At 39.8% G+C, this 18047-nt stretch overlaps 3 protein-coding genes across 4 annotated transcripts in view; 2 read left to right on the top strand and 1 right to left on the bottom strand.

Moving 5' to 3' along the window:
• The window catches only part of LOC114875119 (disintegrin and metalloproteinase domain-containing protein 19), a 44208-nt gene extending 31646 nt beyond the window's left edge, over positions 1 to 12562 (top strand). Inside the window, exons 4-13 of the mRNA XM_029185063.2 lie at positions 2170 to 2359; positions 2848 to 2915; positions 3045 to 3209; positions 3478 to 3647; positions 3754 to 3945; positions 4200 to 4796; positions 4878 to 5079; positions 5202 to 5406; positions 5505 to 5634; positions 7637 to 12562. Coding sequence (XP_029040896.2) covers positions 2170 to 2359; positions 2848 to 2915; positions 3045 to 3209; positions 3478 to 3647; positions 3754 to 3945; positions 4200 to 4796; positions 4878 to 5079; positions 5202 to 5406; positions 5505 to 5634; positions 7637 to 10232 — 4515 coding nt within the window. The 3' untranslated portion in view covers positions 10233 to 12562. The remainder of the gene's footprint in view (positions 1 to 2169; positions 2360 to 2847; positions 2916 to 3044; positions 3210 to 3477; positions 3648 to 3753; positions 3946 to 4199; positions 4797 to 4877; positions 5080 to 5201; positions 5407 to 5504; positions 5635 to 7636) is intronic.
• A 355-nt stretch (positions 12563 to 12917) lies between these two features.
• Positions 12918 to 16952, top strand: LOC114875122. Of its 2 annotated transcripts, none has more exons than XM_029185069.2 (2): positions 12918 to 13619; positions 13683 to 16952. In XM_029185069.2, the coding sequence occupies exons 1-2, from the start codon at positions 13515 to 13517 to the stop codon at positions 15588 to 15590; spliced, it is 2013 nt and encodes a 670-aa protein (XP_029040902.1). In that variant the 5' UTR covers positions 12918 to 13514; the 3' UTR covers positions 15591 to 16952. The 2 variants fall into 2 exon arrangements, with proteins under 2 accessions (XP_029040902.1, XP_029040904.1); XM_029185071.2 differs by having other exon boundaries at positions 13866 to 16952.
• Positions 16953 to 17148: 196 nt separating this feature from the next.
• On the bottom strand, positions 17149 to 17921 carry LOC114875145 (probable small nuclear ribonucleoprotein G). Its single transcript, XM_029185114.2, has 4 exons — positions 17792 to 17921; positions 17607 to 17629; positions 17320 to 17444; positions 17149 to 17235 (listed from the first exon to the last, which is right to left on the bottom strand). The coding sequence occupies exons 1-4, from the start codon at positions 17821 to 17823 to the stop codon at positions 17185 to 17187; spliced, it is 231 nt and encodes a 76-aa protein (XP_029040947.1). The 5' UTR covers positions 17824 to 17921; the 3' UTR covers positions 17149 to 17184.
• Between the last annotated feature and the right edge of the window lie 126 nt (positions 17922 to 18047).

An 18047-nucleotide genomic window follows, 5' to 3' on the forward strand; every position in this document is an offset into this window, starting at 1 on the left:
GGCTAATGGGTGAATGTATGCGTAGCGTAGGTGGAAATTCTTTGTACACGTTGTCCAGGTATATCGGCGCAAAGAACGCGAGAATCGATCACGGTGACTCAGTGTCCGACCGTGCGTTCCCAGGACGAGCGTGTATAAACGGACGTGGACGTTTCGAGAGTATCGATCACTCTTAAATAAAGTTTACCGGTAGCGTATACGGCATACCCTAGACCGAGCATTGATTACGCTTCACCTTTGGTTAACCATTCCCAGTTTTCGGTGAACCTTACTGACGGAAAATCGTTTTTTACTGAAAAATCGTGTTTGCGTTTAGAGGCGATGGAGAATCATCCCTTATCGCATATTTGCCGCTCCTCTGGAAGAATCCGAGAAAACACGAGGATCCGGGTCTTAAAATAAAAGTCTTCCTTCCTTCGACGCGAAGTTTTATTTGGAACAGATCGTATTAATAAGAACAGGTGTAATTAATAACTGAGCTTTCTACGATGTGCACATACGTCATTCGCGGAAAAAAGAAAATGAAATTACGCTCGGATTACGTTTTCTCCACAGAATTTTCCGTTCCTTTCATTTCGCAACAATTCATATTTTTCACGAATCTCCCGCGTTCCCGTGAATCACGCGAGAAGAATAACAAGCTTTCCACGGGGCGAGAGGAGAAAGAAAGAAAAATAGCTGTCGAGAGCTGTTTTTTTTTAACGATTCAAACACCAGCCATTGATATAAATTTTTGCGAGCCGTGTTATTTACGGTTAATGGGCAGGCATAAAACATCGTCAGGACGTGTTTTCATCGAGCCCGGGGCCGGGGAGGGCGGGTTCGTTGCGCTCTGTTGTCGTCGGTTCCACATTTTACGCAATTGAATAAATGAATTGGCGCGTCCAGTTGCAATATCTTTCTCTTTCTCGGCGCAGTTTATCCGGTCCCTCGGTGTCGAGCGGACGAGCTAATTTTGGTCGTTTAAACGAGGGAAATTCTGCGAATCTAACTAGTTAGGATACTACCCGGAGCTTTCGCAGTCGAAATTAAAGTAATTATTACCATTTGTTCTCTTCTGTCTAGCTTTCTCTCTCTCTCCTCCGCTGGTCCTGCTGAAAGAAACTTTCGTCAAATTTCATTTCCTTTGGTCGGCGCTTTTTATTTTTGTTCGAAATCTAGACTGCTGTACGATAGAATAATTGTTAGAGATGTGCGAGTACTCGATTTATTCGAGTACTCGAATTTCGAGTGAAACAATGATCGGTCGATCGAGCCGAGCCGAGCACTTGAATTTGCCGGATTACTCGAAATTGACGAACTGCTTGAAACAAAAGCGAGCTACTCGAATATTCGAGCTGAAAATTCATCTTCAAGTAAATCAAAGTTTTACGACGGCTCGAATATTCGAGTAGTTCGATTTATTCGAGTACTCGAATTTCGAGTGAAACAATGATCGGTCGGTCGAGCCGAGCCGAACGCTTGAATTTGCCGAATTACTCGAAATCGACGAACTGAAAAATCATCCTCAAGTAAATCGAAATTTTACGACGGCTCGAATATTCGAGTAGTCCGATTTTTTCGAGTAGCTCGCTTTTGTTTCAAATAGTTCGTCGATTTCGAGTAATTCGGCAAATTCAATCGCTCGGCTCGGCTCGAACAATCGAAGCGAGTTCAGCTCGGCATGTAAGTTACGAGTACTCGCACACCTTTAATAGTTGTGTTATAAATGATAATTTATAGCCCGAAGGAAAGTTGAACGGGGAAAGCGTTGAAAGAAGTTGCGCAAAAGATCGCATCGCGGGGATAATCGTGCGATAAATCGGTTTTCTCGCGTTTTTCGATGACGTTTGCATTTCGAAACGGCACGGATCCTTATTCGGGAGAAAGGAGCAAAAGGAAGACGAAAAGGCGACTGGCTGGCCTGGCCCAGCTGAATCTGGGCCAACTATATTTGTAGCGGGTCGAATGCACGAGCGAACGGTGCTACGCGTCTCGAGAATCCAGGATAAGTCGTGGAAAATTCATTCTCGGATTTCGTCTCCACTCGAGACGAGTATCGTTCTTAGTCATCGTTTATTTCTCGCCTCGTTAAAATATATTACACCCTGGAGGTATAAGAGAGACCACAAACTTGCGTTGGAATTCATTTTTGAAACTGTAAAAAGAAGAGCGTTTCGCAATTTCTAGGAACTCTGCCACTATCAAGGTAGCGTTCGAGACGTTCCTGGCTCCTGGGTAGCATTGTCTACGTGCAGAGGATTGCGCGGCGTTGTTTTCGACGGCGAGAACCTTCACCACATTCACCCGGAGAAGGAATCCTTGGAGTCGAACCATTACGTCTACAATCATAAGGATCTCGTCGCCAATCACACCTGCGGTAATTATCCCTCGACGCATTGATTAGAAATCTTGAAAGTAATTCCATAGTAATTGTAAGAATTTCCAATTTCTGGATTGTAAATCCCAAAGTAAAATCTCGAAAAGGCCTATCCTCCATCTGGAGGATTCCCAGGAGTAAAATTTCCGATCCTCGTGTCATCGAGGCTTATCGATGAACTGGATCTGATCGATAGCCAACGTAACGTCCATCTGCAAGCTTATCGCGCTTCCTAACGAGATAGGGGTGATCCCATGAAAGGAATCGGTTCGTTTCCAGTGCTGTGTTACCCTTGTCCCTTGTAACGCACGCAGCGCTCCTTTCCTGGACTGGAAGACCTGTCTCCCGGACACTGGTCTCTCCTTAACGGTCTTAACGAATGTGGGAGCAAGATTCTGCTGGCTCCTTCGACTCTTTGTCCTTAAGTTTACCGAGAATCCGAGCGACGCGACGCGACGATCATCTTGGCTGTTTTTTGTTCGGCACAGGTTACGAAGGAACGCCGCACCATGTACCCGACCATGAACACCGCAAGATCGTCAACAGAGCTACCAGGGTAAGAACCAATCGATTGTTTTTCCCTCGCTTCGAAGCTCGATAGAGAAGCTTTACATTCTGAAATACACTAGTAGACCTTTCGATATTCTGGTTTAGACTAGCAATTGGAAAGAGGCTTTTCTTACAGCACAAAAGAGCGACCGAGGTGATTCGAGGACCCTACAACGCGAACAGACATTCCAGATACGTGGAGTTGGTGCTGGTGATCGATAAGAAGGAGTACATTGCTCTCGACGAGAACCTGGACAAGGTGTATCAACACTGCAAGGACATTGCAAACATCATCAATGCTGTTAGTATATCCTCTTTGACCCTCGGGCCAATCCTGACCCAACTCTGTAAAATGGTGTATTCGAGATACGAGATGATGCTTGAATTTTATAAACGATTCACATTCGAGATGCGAAGTTCAACGATGCTTGGACGATCACGCGGTCAGGTGTTTTTGAATAACAAACGTTCGTATATTGGAAAGATGCATAGTATCAAAGGGTCAGACCTTGCGAAGAGTTAACGCGTTAAATGAAATGAGATTTTTATGAAAATGTATCGCGTTGCAGTTGTACATGCCGCTGAACATATTCATCGCCCTGGTCGGTGTTCAAGTTTGGACTGACACGGACGAGATCACTCTGTCTACAAACGGGGACACCACCCTCTCGAATTTCCTTCGTTACAGGAGAGAGAAGCTAGTCCAAGACATGCCGAACGACAACGCCCAACTGTTAACGTAAGTAGAAGACCGATGGAAATCCCGTGTCACCGCGAGCTGATGCCGCGCCAGAGCTGCACTTTACTTTTGCCGATTGTTCAGCGAGAATGTTTGAAACTCGTAGGCGAATCACCTTCGGCGGAGGCGTGGTAGGAAAAGCGCTTAAGGGACCAATATGTACGTACGAATTTTCCGGTGGGGTCTCGATGGATCACTCGAACGTCGTTGGATTAGTGGCGGCCACCGTAGCTCATGAAATGGGTCACAATTTCGGCATGGAACACGATTCCGCCGATTGCGAATGCCCTGAAGAGAAGTAAGTTCCCTTCTGTGTGTTTCAAATTGTTTTATCCTCAACGAACACATTTTGTAAATAAAACTCCTCGTACGGTAGAGTGTCGTAACTGAACTTCGAATGAAATAACGCCGCTGCCCTTTGATCCCACGGTCCTTTGTGAAACAGATTCGTCAATTTGTGCGCGGAGGGCGTGATTGCGATTATCGTCGTTTCGTTGCGGTCGTAGTAACGGCTATCGTTCTCTAAACACGCTCGATTGCATCCGATTACAGATGCATCATGGCATCGTCGAGCGGCTCCTCGGGACCGACACATTGGTCGACGTGTTCCCTGGAACATCTGGCGTTGGCCTTCGAACACGGCATGGATTACTGCCTGAGGAACAAACCGCCGAAGCTTTTCGACAGTCCAATTTGCGGCAACGGCTTCGTCGAACCAGGGGAACAATGCGACTGTGGCTTGAAGGAGAACTGCGACAATCCTTGTTGCAACGTAACCACCTGCATGTTGCACAGCAACGCTAGCTGCGCTACCGGAGAGTGTTGCGATCTGAAGACCTGTCGACCGAAGAGCGCTGGCACCGAATGCAGAAGCGCGGAACACGAATGCGATTTGCCGGAGTATTGCACCGGACAGAGCGAATACTGTCCGGTGGACGTGTTCAAGATGGACGGAGAATCGTGCAGTATGGGAAAAGCTTTCTGCTATCAAGGCTCGTGCAGGACGCACAACGATCAGTGCAAATTACTCTGGGGTCCTACGGGTTCGTCGTCCGACGCCCAGTGCTACGACATGAACAACAGGGGCACGAAACATGGGAACTGCGGCTACAACAGGGTCGCATCCAGCTACGTCAAGTGCACCGACGAGTAAGATTCGATCTTCTTCTCTCTGTTTCATGTTCTCTTAGGTAATGTAAAGTATGGAGTGTATTTTTGATTGGGTTTTAGGAATCTTCTTTGCGGGATGCTTCACTGCAAACACCTGAACGAGAGGCTAGAGTTCGGCATGGAATCCGTGGCGATACTAAGTCACTCGTTCATCAACAACGGGGGGAAGATTATACCCTGTCGTTCGGCTATCGTGGATCTAGGATTGAATCAGGTAGACCCTGGTCTTGCTCCAGACGGCGCCAAGTGTGCACCTGGGAAGGTAATAAATGATTCCAGGATGAGAACGAAATGATTTCTACTTCGAGACTTTTTATAATGTAATCTACGCTCGAAAGGTAACGGTGAAAGCTTTGGGTAATTTGATAAATTTCTCTAATTTAGATGTGCGTCAATCAGAAGTGCATGACGGTTGCCGATCTACGCGCATCCGTGTCCGGAGGGAAAGCGTGTCCCAATAATTGCGGAGGCAACGGTGTGTGCAACAGTTTGGGACACTGTCACTGCAGTCGTGGCTTCCGGCCGCCCGATTGCACTCAACCTGGCGTCGGTGGTTCCGAGGACAGCGGTCCAGCCGAGGATCCAAATGGTACATTTGATTTCGTTCGAATCGCTTCTAAATCGTTGGCGACAATTTTAAACAATCTTTTAACCTGATCAATTCTCGGTCACGTTCGTGTGTTACAGCGAGAAACGACTTTATAATGGCTCTGTACATTATCTTCTTGGGCATAGTACCGATGATTGCCCTGTCCTCGTTCGGCGTTTGGTACGTGAGAAACCCTGGCCAACACTGGAAAAAAGGAATGATGTCAACGTATGTATCTAGTCTCGATCGCGTTAAAGAGACACATAAACCGCATGCTTTTGCGTCGCGCGGTGCTCGCAGCGTAAACTCGGGTCACACGATCGGTAAAAACTTTTACGGGAGAGTAGCGATCTTCTTCTCGCCCCGGCAAGAGAACTCTTCTAACACCGGCCGAATATTCACGATCAGCCAGAATCGGCCGGACAAAGAGAAGCTTCAGATAACTAAAACCGATCTGATATCGACCACTAACCCAGACGCTATTAACTGCAGCAACAGCATCGCTTACAGAAAGTCGATGTTGCTTGCCAATATGGATCAGAGGAATAACGATAAAACCTCACCCGAGAGCTCCGATTGCGTACGTTTAGCCGTTTCGTCGCCGTCGCTAGAGTCTCAAACGAGGAAAAATACGGTTAGGTCGGAATTGGGCTCGAAAATAGCCGAGTGTATTCAACAGATGCAGAAAAAGCCCTCTAAGAATAACGAGGGGCTGACGTCTAAAATGGTGACGAAGTTCGAACATCTGAACGAAAGTCCTAGCAGCAGTTCTGCCGTTACGCCAGAGACAGGTGAACCCTTGTTAGCCGACGAGAAGCCGTTCACCAAGGCACCTGCTCCTTATTATAACAAAAAACCACCCCCTCCACCGGCCCCGGCTCAAAGTTTAAAGCCAAAGATCTAATCTGATACTTTTTCCTCTGTTTTGTTTTTTATTATTTTTTATTTCTTTTTAATCTCCTCTTATTTTAATATACTACTTTTTTCTAGTGCGAACGTCGTAGCAAAAGAGCTTCGTGTTATCGTAGCTACGACCTTTGCATTATCACGTACAGGGTTGACGATAACGGTGATGGTTAACCCAGTCGAATCCTTATAATTGCCAAAACGAACTCGTATATAGTGTACGCTGTGATTTTTATCATCGTAATAAGTCTTAATTAAAGAATACTCCAACGCAGGGCTTTTTCTCATAGAGAATACACGAACCAATGTACTTAAGATTAAGTGTTTAAAAGAAATATCTTCGGGCACCGCGCAACTCGTATGGAAAAAATACTTCACTCCTATCGTAGTGTACGTTCCAAACGATATTTCAACTAGATATATTTTTACAAGTAATCGGAGGAAAAAATATATTACTTTATATGTATAACGTGTACGTCAATTTCGCGTCTAGCTGATTTATTTATTCATTTATTATTATTATTATTACTATTATTATTATTACGTTACTAGTATCGTTTCATGCTCAATTTATACGATAGACACATGTATATTGACGTGATATCATTAGAATATTATAGATACTTTTACACCGTATAACAGTACCAAAAAATGGGTGATAATGAAGTATAAGGAAATGCTTCTCTGTCAGCTCGAAAAGCTTGAAAGTCACGTTTCAAGAGACGGTGAAGAAGCATAAACGTAGAGCATGCATAGAAGTTGTGACACGAGCATGAGCATGCGTGAGTTTCTTTTCTATGGCTTTTGCATTTTTAAGATCACTGAAACGTCTATCTTAATGACTAAGTCGATGAGTCAGAATTAAAGATCAGTCTATAATCGGAACGATTCTCGATGAAAACATAAACAAGAGTCAACGTTTGATTATCTCATTTTTTTTTTTTGTTAGTGTCAATGAATATTTTCAATATTTTATCATTGGAACAGCTGACACTTGAACGGATAAGTTGTAAAAGTTTATTCAATAAAAGTAGCATTTTATACAAAGTGTACACAGTTTTCTTATGCAATCAAGAACTTCCTTCTTCCAGAAACGCTTGCTACTAACACTTTAATCTTTGACTAACAATCCCCAGCAAATTTATCGCGTGTTTGCATGCGTTTGTTTTTTTTTTTTTGGTGGCTCGTTTGACCAGCACACGTTTGGTTCTTTGCAACTGCATGTGTCGGTGGTGTTTCAAGAATAAAAAGAAAAATAGTGAAAGAACGAAGCCTGCTTGCGACACCTCGATTCCTTGGCTTACACTTGTGCTTAAAATTTCAGGACCGATCGCGGCCACAACGGACTATCCATCAAAACGATCGATCGTTCCAGTCCTTTGCCTCGTAGCATCGAAACGATCGATTCTAGGCTGAGCCAAGATCCAGCGTGCGCGAGCTTGTTGCCGAAAGCCCAACCGGACAAGCCTTACAACAATAACCTGTTCGGCCAGTTCAAAGGCTTCACGATCACCCCGATCAAGAGTCAAACGAAAACACCTGAGCCGAATAAACCGGCACCACCTCCGCCTACGATCCCAACCGTAGCCATCAAAACCAACATCAAGACTCTCCCGAAGAATAATCCGTCGAGAAGCTCTTTATTGAACACGACGTCTAGCTTCAACGATCCATCCGTTGCGCCAACTCTGCCGCCTTTGAATCCAGGCTGCACCGCCCGTCCTCTGATCAGTAGTCCGGTGCTGGCAGCTACCACCTGCACCTCCGTGGAGTTAGTGTCTCCCAAGACCTCCACTAGACCTCCTGATGGACCCACCAGGCCAGCTCCGGCTCCTCCTCTTTCCAACGATATCCAAAAACCTCCCAGACCCAACAGTACACCCTTGACAAACGTCCTGGTGCCTGAACCCGTCGAAAAGAAAGCCGACAAGAGCGGTACCCTGAACAGATTAGCCAACATGCTTCGACCAAACTCCGGTATCATAAAGGTGGGACTGCAAGCGTCCCAGAAAGACGAGAAGAACACGAATTCTTTACCTAGAACGCAGCACCTTAAAGCGAACAAGGTGATCGATAAAGAAATCTTAAGGAACTTGGAGATCTCCAACCCTATCCCTCAGAAGGAGATCGAGATACCCACACCAGCCATCTCCGTAATCCCTGCCGCTGATACGGATAAGAAAAACGTGGTGCTACGGGCTCAGTCGATGAGGGACAACAAGGTCACACCCAGACCAACGATCCAAACCTTTGGATCCATGAGACAGACGACACCGGTCAAGAGACCAACGAGTATTCCAGCTAGTACCAGACCCACTGCTCCACCTCCAGGACCTCCTACATCCACGGCCATCACCACGGACAAGATCAACGAGACAGGGAAGATTCCTGGGCTACCCGGTTACCAAACTCCGCAAGTGAAGAATATGCAAAAGGTAGTGGACAATGCTTACGACGACTGCATGAATCTCGTCTCTGACTCGTCTTTGACTAAGATCACCGAAGAATCGCCAACGAACGATAATATTTACGCTGTCATAGAGGAGGCTGTTCCCGAGAAGAATCGAAAGAATCCGGAATTGGAGAAGCAGGTCGACAACGAGTACAAACAACCGAAACGCGTCGAGACAACGTCCAACTCTGCTGGATTAGAGTCGATGGGTCTGTTGTCGGAGATCGTATCGGAGATATCGAATCGTAACTTTGATTCCATATACTCGACCGCCACACTGAAGAAGGGACAAGAGGCTGAGAATTCGAAGAACATGGAAGACTTGGGCTCGAACAGTTCCCTAGGCGCTTACGTGAACTCGAACCACTACAAATCACCGGGCAGCATTTATTCGAATTCTACCTCCGGCAAGTTCAACTCCTCCAGTTCGACGACCAGTTCGGGCTACTTGAATCCTTCGGCGTTGAACGTGCCGCAGCAACAGTCGAACAAACTCGTGCCAGACGCGAAATCGTTGAACAAAAGTAAACCAGTGTCTCTGAGTTCAACGAACCCGAATTTGAACGACGAGATATCGAAAGAGCTCGGTATGAAACCGGCGGAAGAGGTCGTGCACCGTAAGCCACTCGCTCCTCTGAAAACTCGTGGCATTCAACGTGCCTCGACGAACTCGAAGAGCGAGGAGGACACGGTCGACGGTAAGGAACAACCGTTGAAACCACCTCTTGGAAGAACAAAAACCCCACCGAACATCAGAACGTCGAAAGACAGCAGGCAAAGCGTGGACACCGCCTCAAAGTCTAAACAGGGAACTAAACAGAGTTCAAACTTGGATACAGTGAGCCAAGATTCAGAGACTAAAAGTAATAAGAACAGCACCGGTAGCTTGGATAAGGATTCTCACAATAAATTATCCATGAAAACTGTGCCTTGTAGTCCTAAGGATAACGGGGGAAGGTTGAACAGCCCTGATTTAGTGTCTAGTTGTTCGAATTCCAACCAAAACAGTACAAAATCACCGGATGTTCTTGGAAACAATCCAAAGCTAAGTTTACAGCCGAAGAATGTTCAAAAAACGCCGACGCTTCCTCGAGGAAACGCCAAGGCAACGTCCACGCCGCCAAAGCCGTCGAACGTTGTCTCCAAAGGTACCGGTCCCCCTCTGGAGAAAAAGAAACCGTTTTCGGTCGGTGGTAACGTTAACGTCACCAAATCATTATCAACGACCGCGAAGGATGGAACGACGAAGAGCGCGTTGTCGAAATCGAATCAGAAAACGGAAACGAAGACCGGAGATTTAGGAACGAAGACGAACGCGGTGCAAAGGGCAGCTAGCAGCAAATCGAACGTGGCGTCTCTGCAGCAAAAATTCGAGGCCAACAGAAACGTGAACGCGTCGAGGACGATACCTAGTGTACACAAAAAGACTGTCGGGAAGACGACGGAAACTGCTGGTGTTAAAAAGTGACTGACACGTGTGGAACAACTAGACAAAGGGAGGATCTACTTGAAATATTCTAGTCTACTGGTCGTTTAAATGGGGACGCGCGAGATTTCTTCTATGAATTTTATTTTATCGCATCGACACCCCTCGATGGACGGAATTGGATTTTTAATCATGGATTTCAATTGATTTTGACTGTTTCTTCGGATGAGATACTTGACGCGTTGACTGTCACGAATCTCAAGACTATTCCGAATATCACTAATACTACACCAGTAATTCGAAGCATAGTAAATTGAAGCGTTAGATTGAAAAATTCAGTTTAGGTATGGCAGTCAATGATTTAACCCTTTCGTTATCGAACCACGATAGGATCCAGGTATCTTCTGGAAGCGTTGAAATAAATATTACTCGTCAAGCTTCCAAGAGATCAATTTTCGATTATCGCACGGAAACAGAGAAAGGGTTAAAGATTATGCAAAAGAGGACAGTCACGATAGTACAATGATCAATTCGCTATGGGTACATCGAGCGAATGAGATAATTGTTTGAAAAAAAAAAGTACGCGAACGTAACTCGTATTTACTATCAGAATACTGAAGCTAGGTTGTATTACGGTCAAATATTACCACCGTCTGTAAATAGTAGTTACTTAAAAATATATAATACGAATATTTTTTGTAGAGATCATCCATTACCACGTAACGTACCAGGAAACGTTCAGAAACGTCAGACTATTTCTCTTACGAGGACTTTTTTTGTAAAATGAGATTACGGGACGAGCAGCAGTTATTTTCAAAGGTTTCGCTCGAAATTTCTTAAACTCTGTGATATAACGTGTAACGAAAGGTGTGTGACACAGACACGTCGTACGTTATTGTAAGTAGCCGAGTATAGACGCGACCAAATCTATCCATTTTATATCATATCTTCATGAAAGAAAAACAAGAACGAAAAAAGAAGAAAAAAAAAACGAACTCTTAAAAGTAATAACACTTTCCAAAGACTATGCGTGTCACAGTTCACACTTGTTTCTTTCCGATGAGTGCGATCGTACGAGTACCATTGTGATTCAGAACCGAATCAAAATTCAGAGAGCGCGATTAAGTTTAAGAGAGCTTAAGCATATCTACTCTAGTATTCGTTAGAGTCTGCAAGAAAAATGCAATACGTTCCGTTCGAGACGGGGAATTTCTTCTGCGATAAAATGACGCTCGAATTAAAACGTTAAGAGATATTTTTGCTTAAACCACGCAAACCTTTACTTTCTTAATTTTTAGCAGCGTAGACACGCGCAACACCTAACAGAAGGAAGAAGAAGAAAAATAATAAAAATAAAAGAGAAATATTTATTTGACTGAGCGATGTAAATATGTTTATAACGTGATAGATGTAAGTAACATTTTTGTACAATGTACCTCTTCGTGCTCGCTAAGTGATCGTTCGCGAAACCAGAGTTGTTTAGCTTCTTTTAAAACACGGTGTCTCGTTCGATCTATCTTTAAACGTGTAAAATTCGCCTGTACCAAAACAAAGATGAAGAAGAAAATAATGGAAATACGAAAAGGTTTTATTGAACGGTACAGTTGTAGGGTAATATTTTATGCATTTATTATTTTAACGAAGCGATCATTCGTGATGTGCATTTCTCGTATACGCTTGTTCGCGATAATATTTTTTCATTTATATTATAGTTCCTATATTGTATATACAGACGCAAACGTTTCGATTTGTTGAAGCTTTCTCAGAGGCCGCAACGTTAAGTTCAATAAAGCTTTTCGAATAACTTAACCCCGTTGATCGCGTATCGTTTTATAGTAATCGTAGTTATTCAGCTTCCATTTTCTTTCCACGCGACGACGACGTTGTACGTGTCGTCCTCGGTGTAAAGACAATCAGACATTTTTCAAAATAAGATGCGCTTTTGAGAAAAGCCTTGGCCGTTAACCGAGCAATATAAATTTCATTCATTTTAGTATTTTACAGTTGTGTGTTAAGTCACAGTGTGACTATCGATCATGGTTACATTATACGTTCAATACCAAAGATAAATTATATTTTATGAATTAACCCTTTCATGACTACAAACTGCATAGATCGTGGACTAAGGACCCAATATGTTTATCTGGGTGAAATATGTATACGTATAGTGATTTACTGTTTAATTGGTTAATTGTAATAATAATTTTTTTAAGCATTTAGTCCGCTGCGTCTGCATACCACGAATTGTATTTAAGGTTGAGAGGGTTAAAGGGCCAAGATATACGCCACCGTTAACTTAACACTTAAACGTTGCCCCGTAACTTGTACATTTCCCGATGCATTAGTAACGTAACAATAAATTCTTTATTCCACGCAGGCATTTTTTCATAAATCATTGACACTATGATCGAGAGAAAAGGTAGGTGAATAAATTACGACTTTTGGAAGTACAGTGGAACGAGGTATCAAAAGGAAGAATCTATTGTCTAAAGTTGATTGATTAAAATTTCAGGATTCCTGATGTCTTATAAGCTCTGAAAAGTCTTGCAGTATTAGCGGGAAAATGAGTATTTAAATTACGAAATAAATCGATGGTTTGAGCTAGACTAAGACTGTAATATACGTTAAAGGATAGTAGGTGCCAAGAGCTTAATCAAAAAGTATGCATCAAGTGGGAGAAGCCTTCCCCTTATGCCATTCCCCTCCAATGGGACTCGGTTAAGCAAACCATAGCCTGTGAAGAATAAAACTGATACGTTTGATATTACAGTATTATAAACACCATTGAATTGTGCTCTATTCTCTGTTAGTACGCACCTTTCGTGCGTAAGTTTTTCACAAACAAAAAAGAGACTCACATTCTTTCAAGAAAAACTTAATTTTCGTGTACGAAGTACATATTTGATTTAATGTGATTATAAGTTGCGTGAATTCTTGTTGAATTATACGTTTATTGATCCTAATTAGTGATAATAATACACGAAAGCTGTGAGCAATTCGTTGCCAAATGTTGCTAAACCACCCTAAACACTGTGTACCCAACAATGTGAGGGAATACTATTGCGATTTGTCAAAGAACCGATAACCTAACAGTTATTTGAAGGATTGGGAATAGTTTCACATAACATTTCATAGATGAAACCATAAGAGATTTTAACGTTTAATAATTTCGTTTAATGACATTGCTATCGTAAAGAATTAGTGCACGCATTATGGTGTAACCAGGTGTAACATCACGATTCGTAATTATGTCGCATTGTTGCACGACAAGAAGAAAAAAATATTCATAGTGATTTACAAAATATCTGAATTTTATATTTTTATATGGTGAAAATGGCCCATGCTCCATTACCAAAGCTTATCTGTGAACCAGTAAATACACTTAAGATGTGCCCCACGGATTTTACTACGTCAACCGCTTTGTCCGATGTGAGTTTGACGTTTACGATCTGTTTCTTTATTTTATTATGTTATACTTTATTTTATTTATAGGTATTAAAATCGGATCCAGTGAAACGGCTGTTTAATCAACCAAATATTGTTATTAAGACGTTTCCTTTACAAATAAATACAACCTTTACCTCAGATGATAATGTTGTCACAAACAAACTAAATAATTTAAATACGAATTTAAATGAATCAAAACAACCAGAATTATCTGTAATTCCTTTACAGATGGATCAAGAATCTGGTAAAGAAGATGAGAATCTCTTGCCTTCTAAAAGACAAGGTAAATCAGAAGTTACATTAGTACCTATTAAAAGGGAAGAAAAACCTTGTGGTCACTACGAACCTTGTGAGAATATTGTTTGTGACGTGGCTGTACAACAGTATGTGGATCATGAAGGAGTATCGCCTATGTTAGCTATTAACATAGAGGAAGATGAAATAAATGCGCCTGTTTCAAAACATTGCACAAACGACAAGTGTGATGCATTGAGCATTGATCATGATCGTTGTCGCAGAGCTGTAGTGAGACTGAATAGGTGTAACGAAATAATGGCATGTGACATTTGTGGTATTCCTTTAACGACGCAGAGATCTCGCATATCCCATAAAAGTTGTGTAAGGAGAAATGAGTATAGGCATAATGAAACTGACGGTGCTCAAATACTAAAAGAAAAAATGCGTGAAAGAGAAATTCAAATGATAGAAGATTCTAAAACGAAAAAGAACGAATATATGGATCCTATTACAGGAAATAACCTTGCAATGGAAGCACTAAAGAATAATGAGGAATTAATTGTAATTCCACAATCTGTTCCTGCCCAGCAACCAGAAATTTCTATAAGTCTTGTACCTACAACTCAATCTACTCTAGACACTGATTCTGTAAATAATGTCCTAAGCAAATGTTTACCTAATATACCAATTGTATTACAACAGCAAGGTATATTCTTTGGCAAAACACAGTGCTCTAATGAAAATAGTGCAACTACTCCAATACAGGTAGCTTTGCCTAATACTTTGAACATACCACTTGTAACAACAACTGGTGCGGTTCCTTTATCTCAGAATCAATATATTACATTTGCAACGCAAAGTAATATACAACCAATAGCAATAAATGATTTGCTGTTGTCACAATCACAAATTATGACAACACCAATTCAACCTAAACCATTGCTAACTCCTATACGCGTTGTACCTATAACTAATTTAATAACACAACCATCGTTGTTGCATCAAACACAAGGTATACCAAAGTTTTGCATCATGGCAGATAATACGGTACCACCTCCGACACCACCTTCACCACCACCACCACCACCGCCGCCACCACCACCAACTGTAACAAGTCCACAGCCTATTCAGCTCTCGCTATCTGTGCCAAGCATTGATATTTCAGATGACAATGAAATAAAACCGCAAACAAGGAAGAAAATAATAAGAAAAAAGCACCAACATAAAAACAAGAATTTCAAATGCAATTATTGTCTTAAAAGTTTTAGCACAGATTGGTATTTCAAAGTGCATGTTGCTAAGCATACAGGTGAGAAACAATATCCTTGTAAAATATGTACAATGTCCTTTATTAATCGTTCTGATATGAAAGACCATTTACTAAAAGAACATAAAATTGGGAATACTCCGGAAATGCATAATCAGCATCATATTAAAGGCCATAAGTGCCAAGACTGTAATATCATATATGTAAATATTGATCACTTAAAGCATCATAAGGAAAAATGTCATAGAAAAACAGAATGCACATTTTGTCATAATGAAATTTTGATAGACGATTTAGATAGGCATATAGAATTAATGCACAAACATATAAAGAAGGAAAATACAGTGGAAGAAAATGGTAATAATGATAACAGTTCTGGTAAAAGAGCTAAACTAAAAGTTCCTTCAAATACCACAAAAGATGATAATAAAACAAATGGATATTGTTAGGTACATCAAAACTATATTGTATTGTGAAACATTCCAATTTAGCCACTCATTACAGTTGAAACAAACAAAAAAAGAGAAAAGAATCAAATTACATAGATCGAAAGTATTTCTGTTGTAAATATTAAATGATTTAATTATATTTTCAAAAAGATGTTTAAACATTATAGCTAATTAAGTGTTAATTTTATTTTAGTATCAAATTTTATGTTAAACTCTTAATACAAATATAAAAAGTAGGGAAAAGTAAAGATGTTTCACAAAGTTCAAAAGAAAATCAATATTTTTGAGGTAAATAACACAGTATAAAAAATTATGAACAGAACAAGTTAAAGTTAGGAAAAATTATGCTGTACGAGAAATTTGAAACTGTGATATGTGGCCATCTTTCCACTACAACAATTCTGTTTTCATATAATGTAAAAATTCACCTTCTTAATTACATATTCAATGTAATTAATACATACTAACAACCATTTAAATATAACATATTTATTTATGTATACAAGTAAATAATAGTACATATCTTGAAATGCACAGGAAAAAATTGTAATAAAAGGCATATTCATATTTTAAGATCAAGAAATTTGTTATTGATATTTAGAGTATTTTGTATGGAAAGAGGGTTTAAATGCCATTTTTTAAATGTAAATATGTATTAGTGACATTGTGTTCCTTTTTTCTAGCTGAGTATTCATTCACATAAATTAAAATTTTTTTAAATCTTTACTAATATAAATCGTGTAATCATGTGAAAATGTTAATATTGCTAAAAAATTCTTTTGGACATCTTAATTTTTATGTTATAGCCTTAAATTAAAATATTTTATTAGATGTAGAATTATTTTACTATATGGTAGAACAATGCCTATTCCTATAAGTATTTGACTGTTCAAAATAACGGTAAACCTGTAAATACTTTTATATTATTACTATTGGATAAATCAAGTACTTAGAGTATTAGAATTGTACTAAATACATTAATAGTATGAAAAAAAGTTTGTAATTGTACATGGGTTAAATACATTGAAACTAAAATATTACTGAATGTTAACAAAAGAGAATAGAAACAGTACTTTCTGCAAATACAAAGAGTTCCTTTTTGATGAAGGAAACTAGGTGAAATATTGTGTGCCTTCTAAATTTTAATGTTCCTTATATAAATACATTTTTCCATCACTTGGTAAAAAAATAAATGTTAATTATAAAATGAAATCGATTCCATCAATTCGTTTTGCCATCTTTATTGACAATAAAAATTCACTTCTAATGCAATTATGCATTAAATGAATTATTGATGAAGACTATGTATGTGTGTATTCAATACTTGTAACATTATATGTTATAATACAATTGAAATTGAAATATTTTTTTATAATGATAAAAATCAACATGTTCATTGCAATATGAAAAGTTTAATCTTTCAATTACATAGTTTACAAACTATTTTTGAAATAATCAATGTTATGAAAGTACTAACTTAAACATATTCTGGAAGAAGCATTTGAAAATAATTACTTATTAATGTATTTATATAAAAGGTTATAGAAATAAATTACTGTTTAATATCAAAATCATTTATTTAAAATAGTTCAATTCATATCCTGTCTAAAGCTTCTAACATTATCACGCTGTTCCCGCGAATTACCTAAAACAACAATGCAACATAAAACTTTGTTTGCTTTTAAATTGTATTATTAACATCAATTGAATATTTCATAATATAACTTACCACCATTCCAATATTATTTTTAGTACCATCTTTACACTCTTCAATGCTTTCGTCTATAACCATATTCATAAATGGATCAAAACCACGTAAAATTCCAATAACATGTCTACCGCCATTTAATTTTACTGCAAACATAATACACTATTTTTAATACAGGTAATTTATAACAATACAGTTATATACATTGATATGTTTTTTATCGCATGAATAGTCTCCTAACCAATAAGGTTTAACCTATATCAAAATTTATTTAAATGTTTTAATAATTTCAAGCGTTCTTTACTTACAGGATAATCTCTTGTCCATATACCTGAAACAGAAGAAAAGAACTTTCTATCATTTGGTTACAAACACGTTACATTTATTTATTTACATTTATGTTATTATTTATATCATCTCTATAAGGAGTAACGTAAATGCAATGTAACATACGTTATAACATATTGCAAATTAAACCATTTTTTACACTTACTTTTTAAGTTCTGGAGGATGTGCTTTACTCATTTTTACAGTATTTTTGTTTTTAAGGAAGAAGAATGGTTATCAGAAAGTTTTTTCCCGACTTTTAAAACCTGAACGACGCTATAGTGCGATCTCAGGTATGCCAAACATTAAATTTGTAAGTACTGCCAACTTTGTTCCAAACTGCTGAAGACTTCAAGGAAGTTAGTGAATTCAAAGTTCTAAAGAATACATTGGAGGATTTAAATAAATCATATACATTGGCA

The sequence above is a fragment of the Osmia bicornis genome, chromosome 9 (assembly GCF_907164935.1).
Source record: "Osmia bicornis bicornis chromosome 9, iOsmBic2.1, whole genome shotgun sequence".
NCBI classification, from domain to species: domain Eukaryota; kingdom Metazoa; phylum Arthropoda; class Insecta; order Hymenoptera; family Megachilidae; genus Osmia; species Osmia bicornis.

What these genes read in the sequence shown, in the direction of transcription:
- LOC114875122 (XM_029185069.2), top strand. Translation starts at nt 13,515, where the DNA reads ATGGTGAAAATGGCCCATGCTCCATTACCAAAGCTTATCTGTGAACCA. An exon ending in CGTCAACCGCTTTGTCCGAT is followed by an intron (nt 13,620 to 13,682) that starts GTGAGTTTGACG and finishes TTTTATTTATAG; the next exon opens with GTATTAAAATCGGATCCAGT.
- LOC114875145 (XM_029185114.2), bottom strand. Translation starts at nt 17,823, where the DNA reads ATGAGTAAAGCACATCCTCCAGAACTTAAAAA. An exon ending in TATGGACAAGAGATTATCCT is followed by an intron (nt 17,445 to 17,606) that starts GTAAGTAAAGAA and finishes TTATGTTTGCAG; the next exon opens with TAAAATTAAATGGCGGTAGA. An exon ending in AAAATAATATTGGAATGGTG is followed by an intron (nt 17,236 to 17,319) that starts GTAAGTTATATT and finishes TTGTTGTTTTAG; the next exon opens with GTAATTCGCGGGAACAGCGT.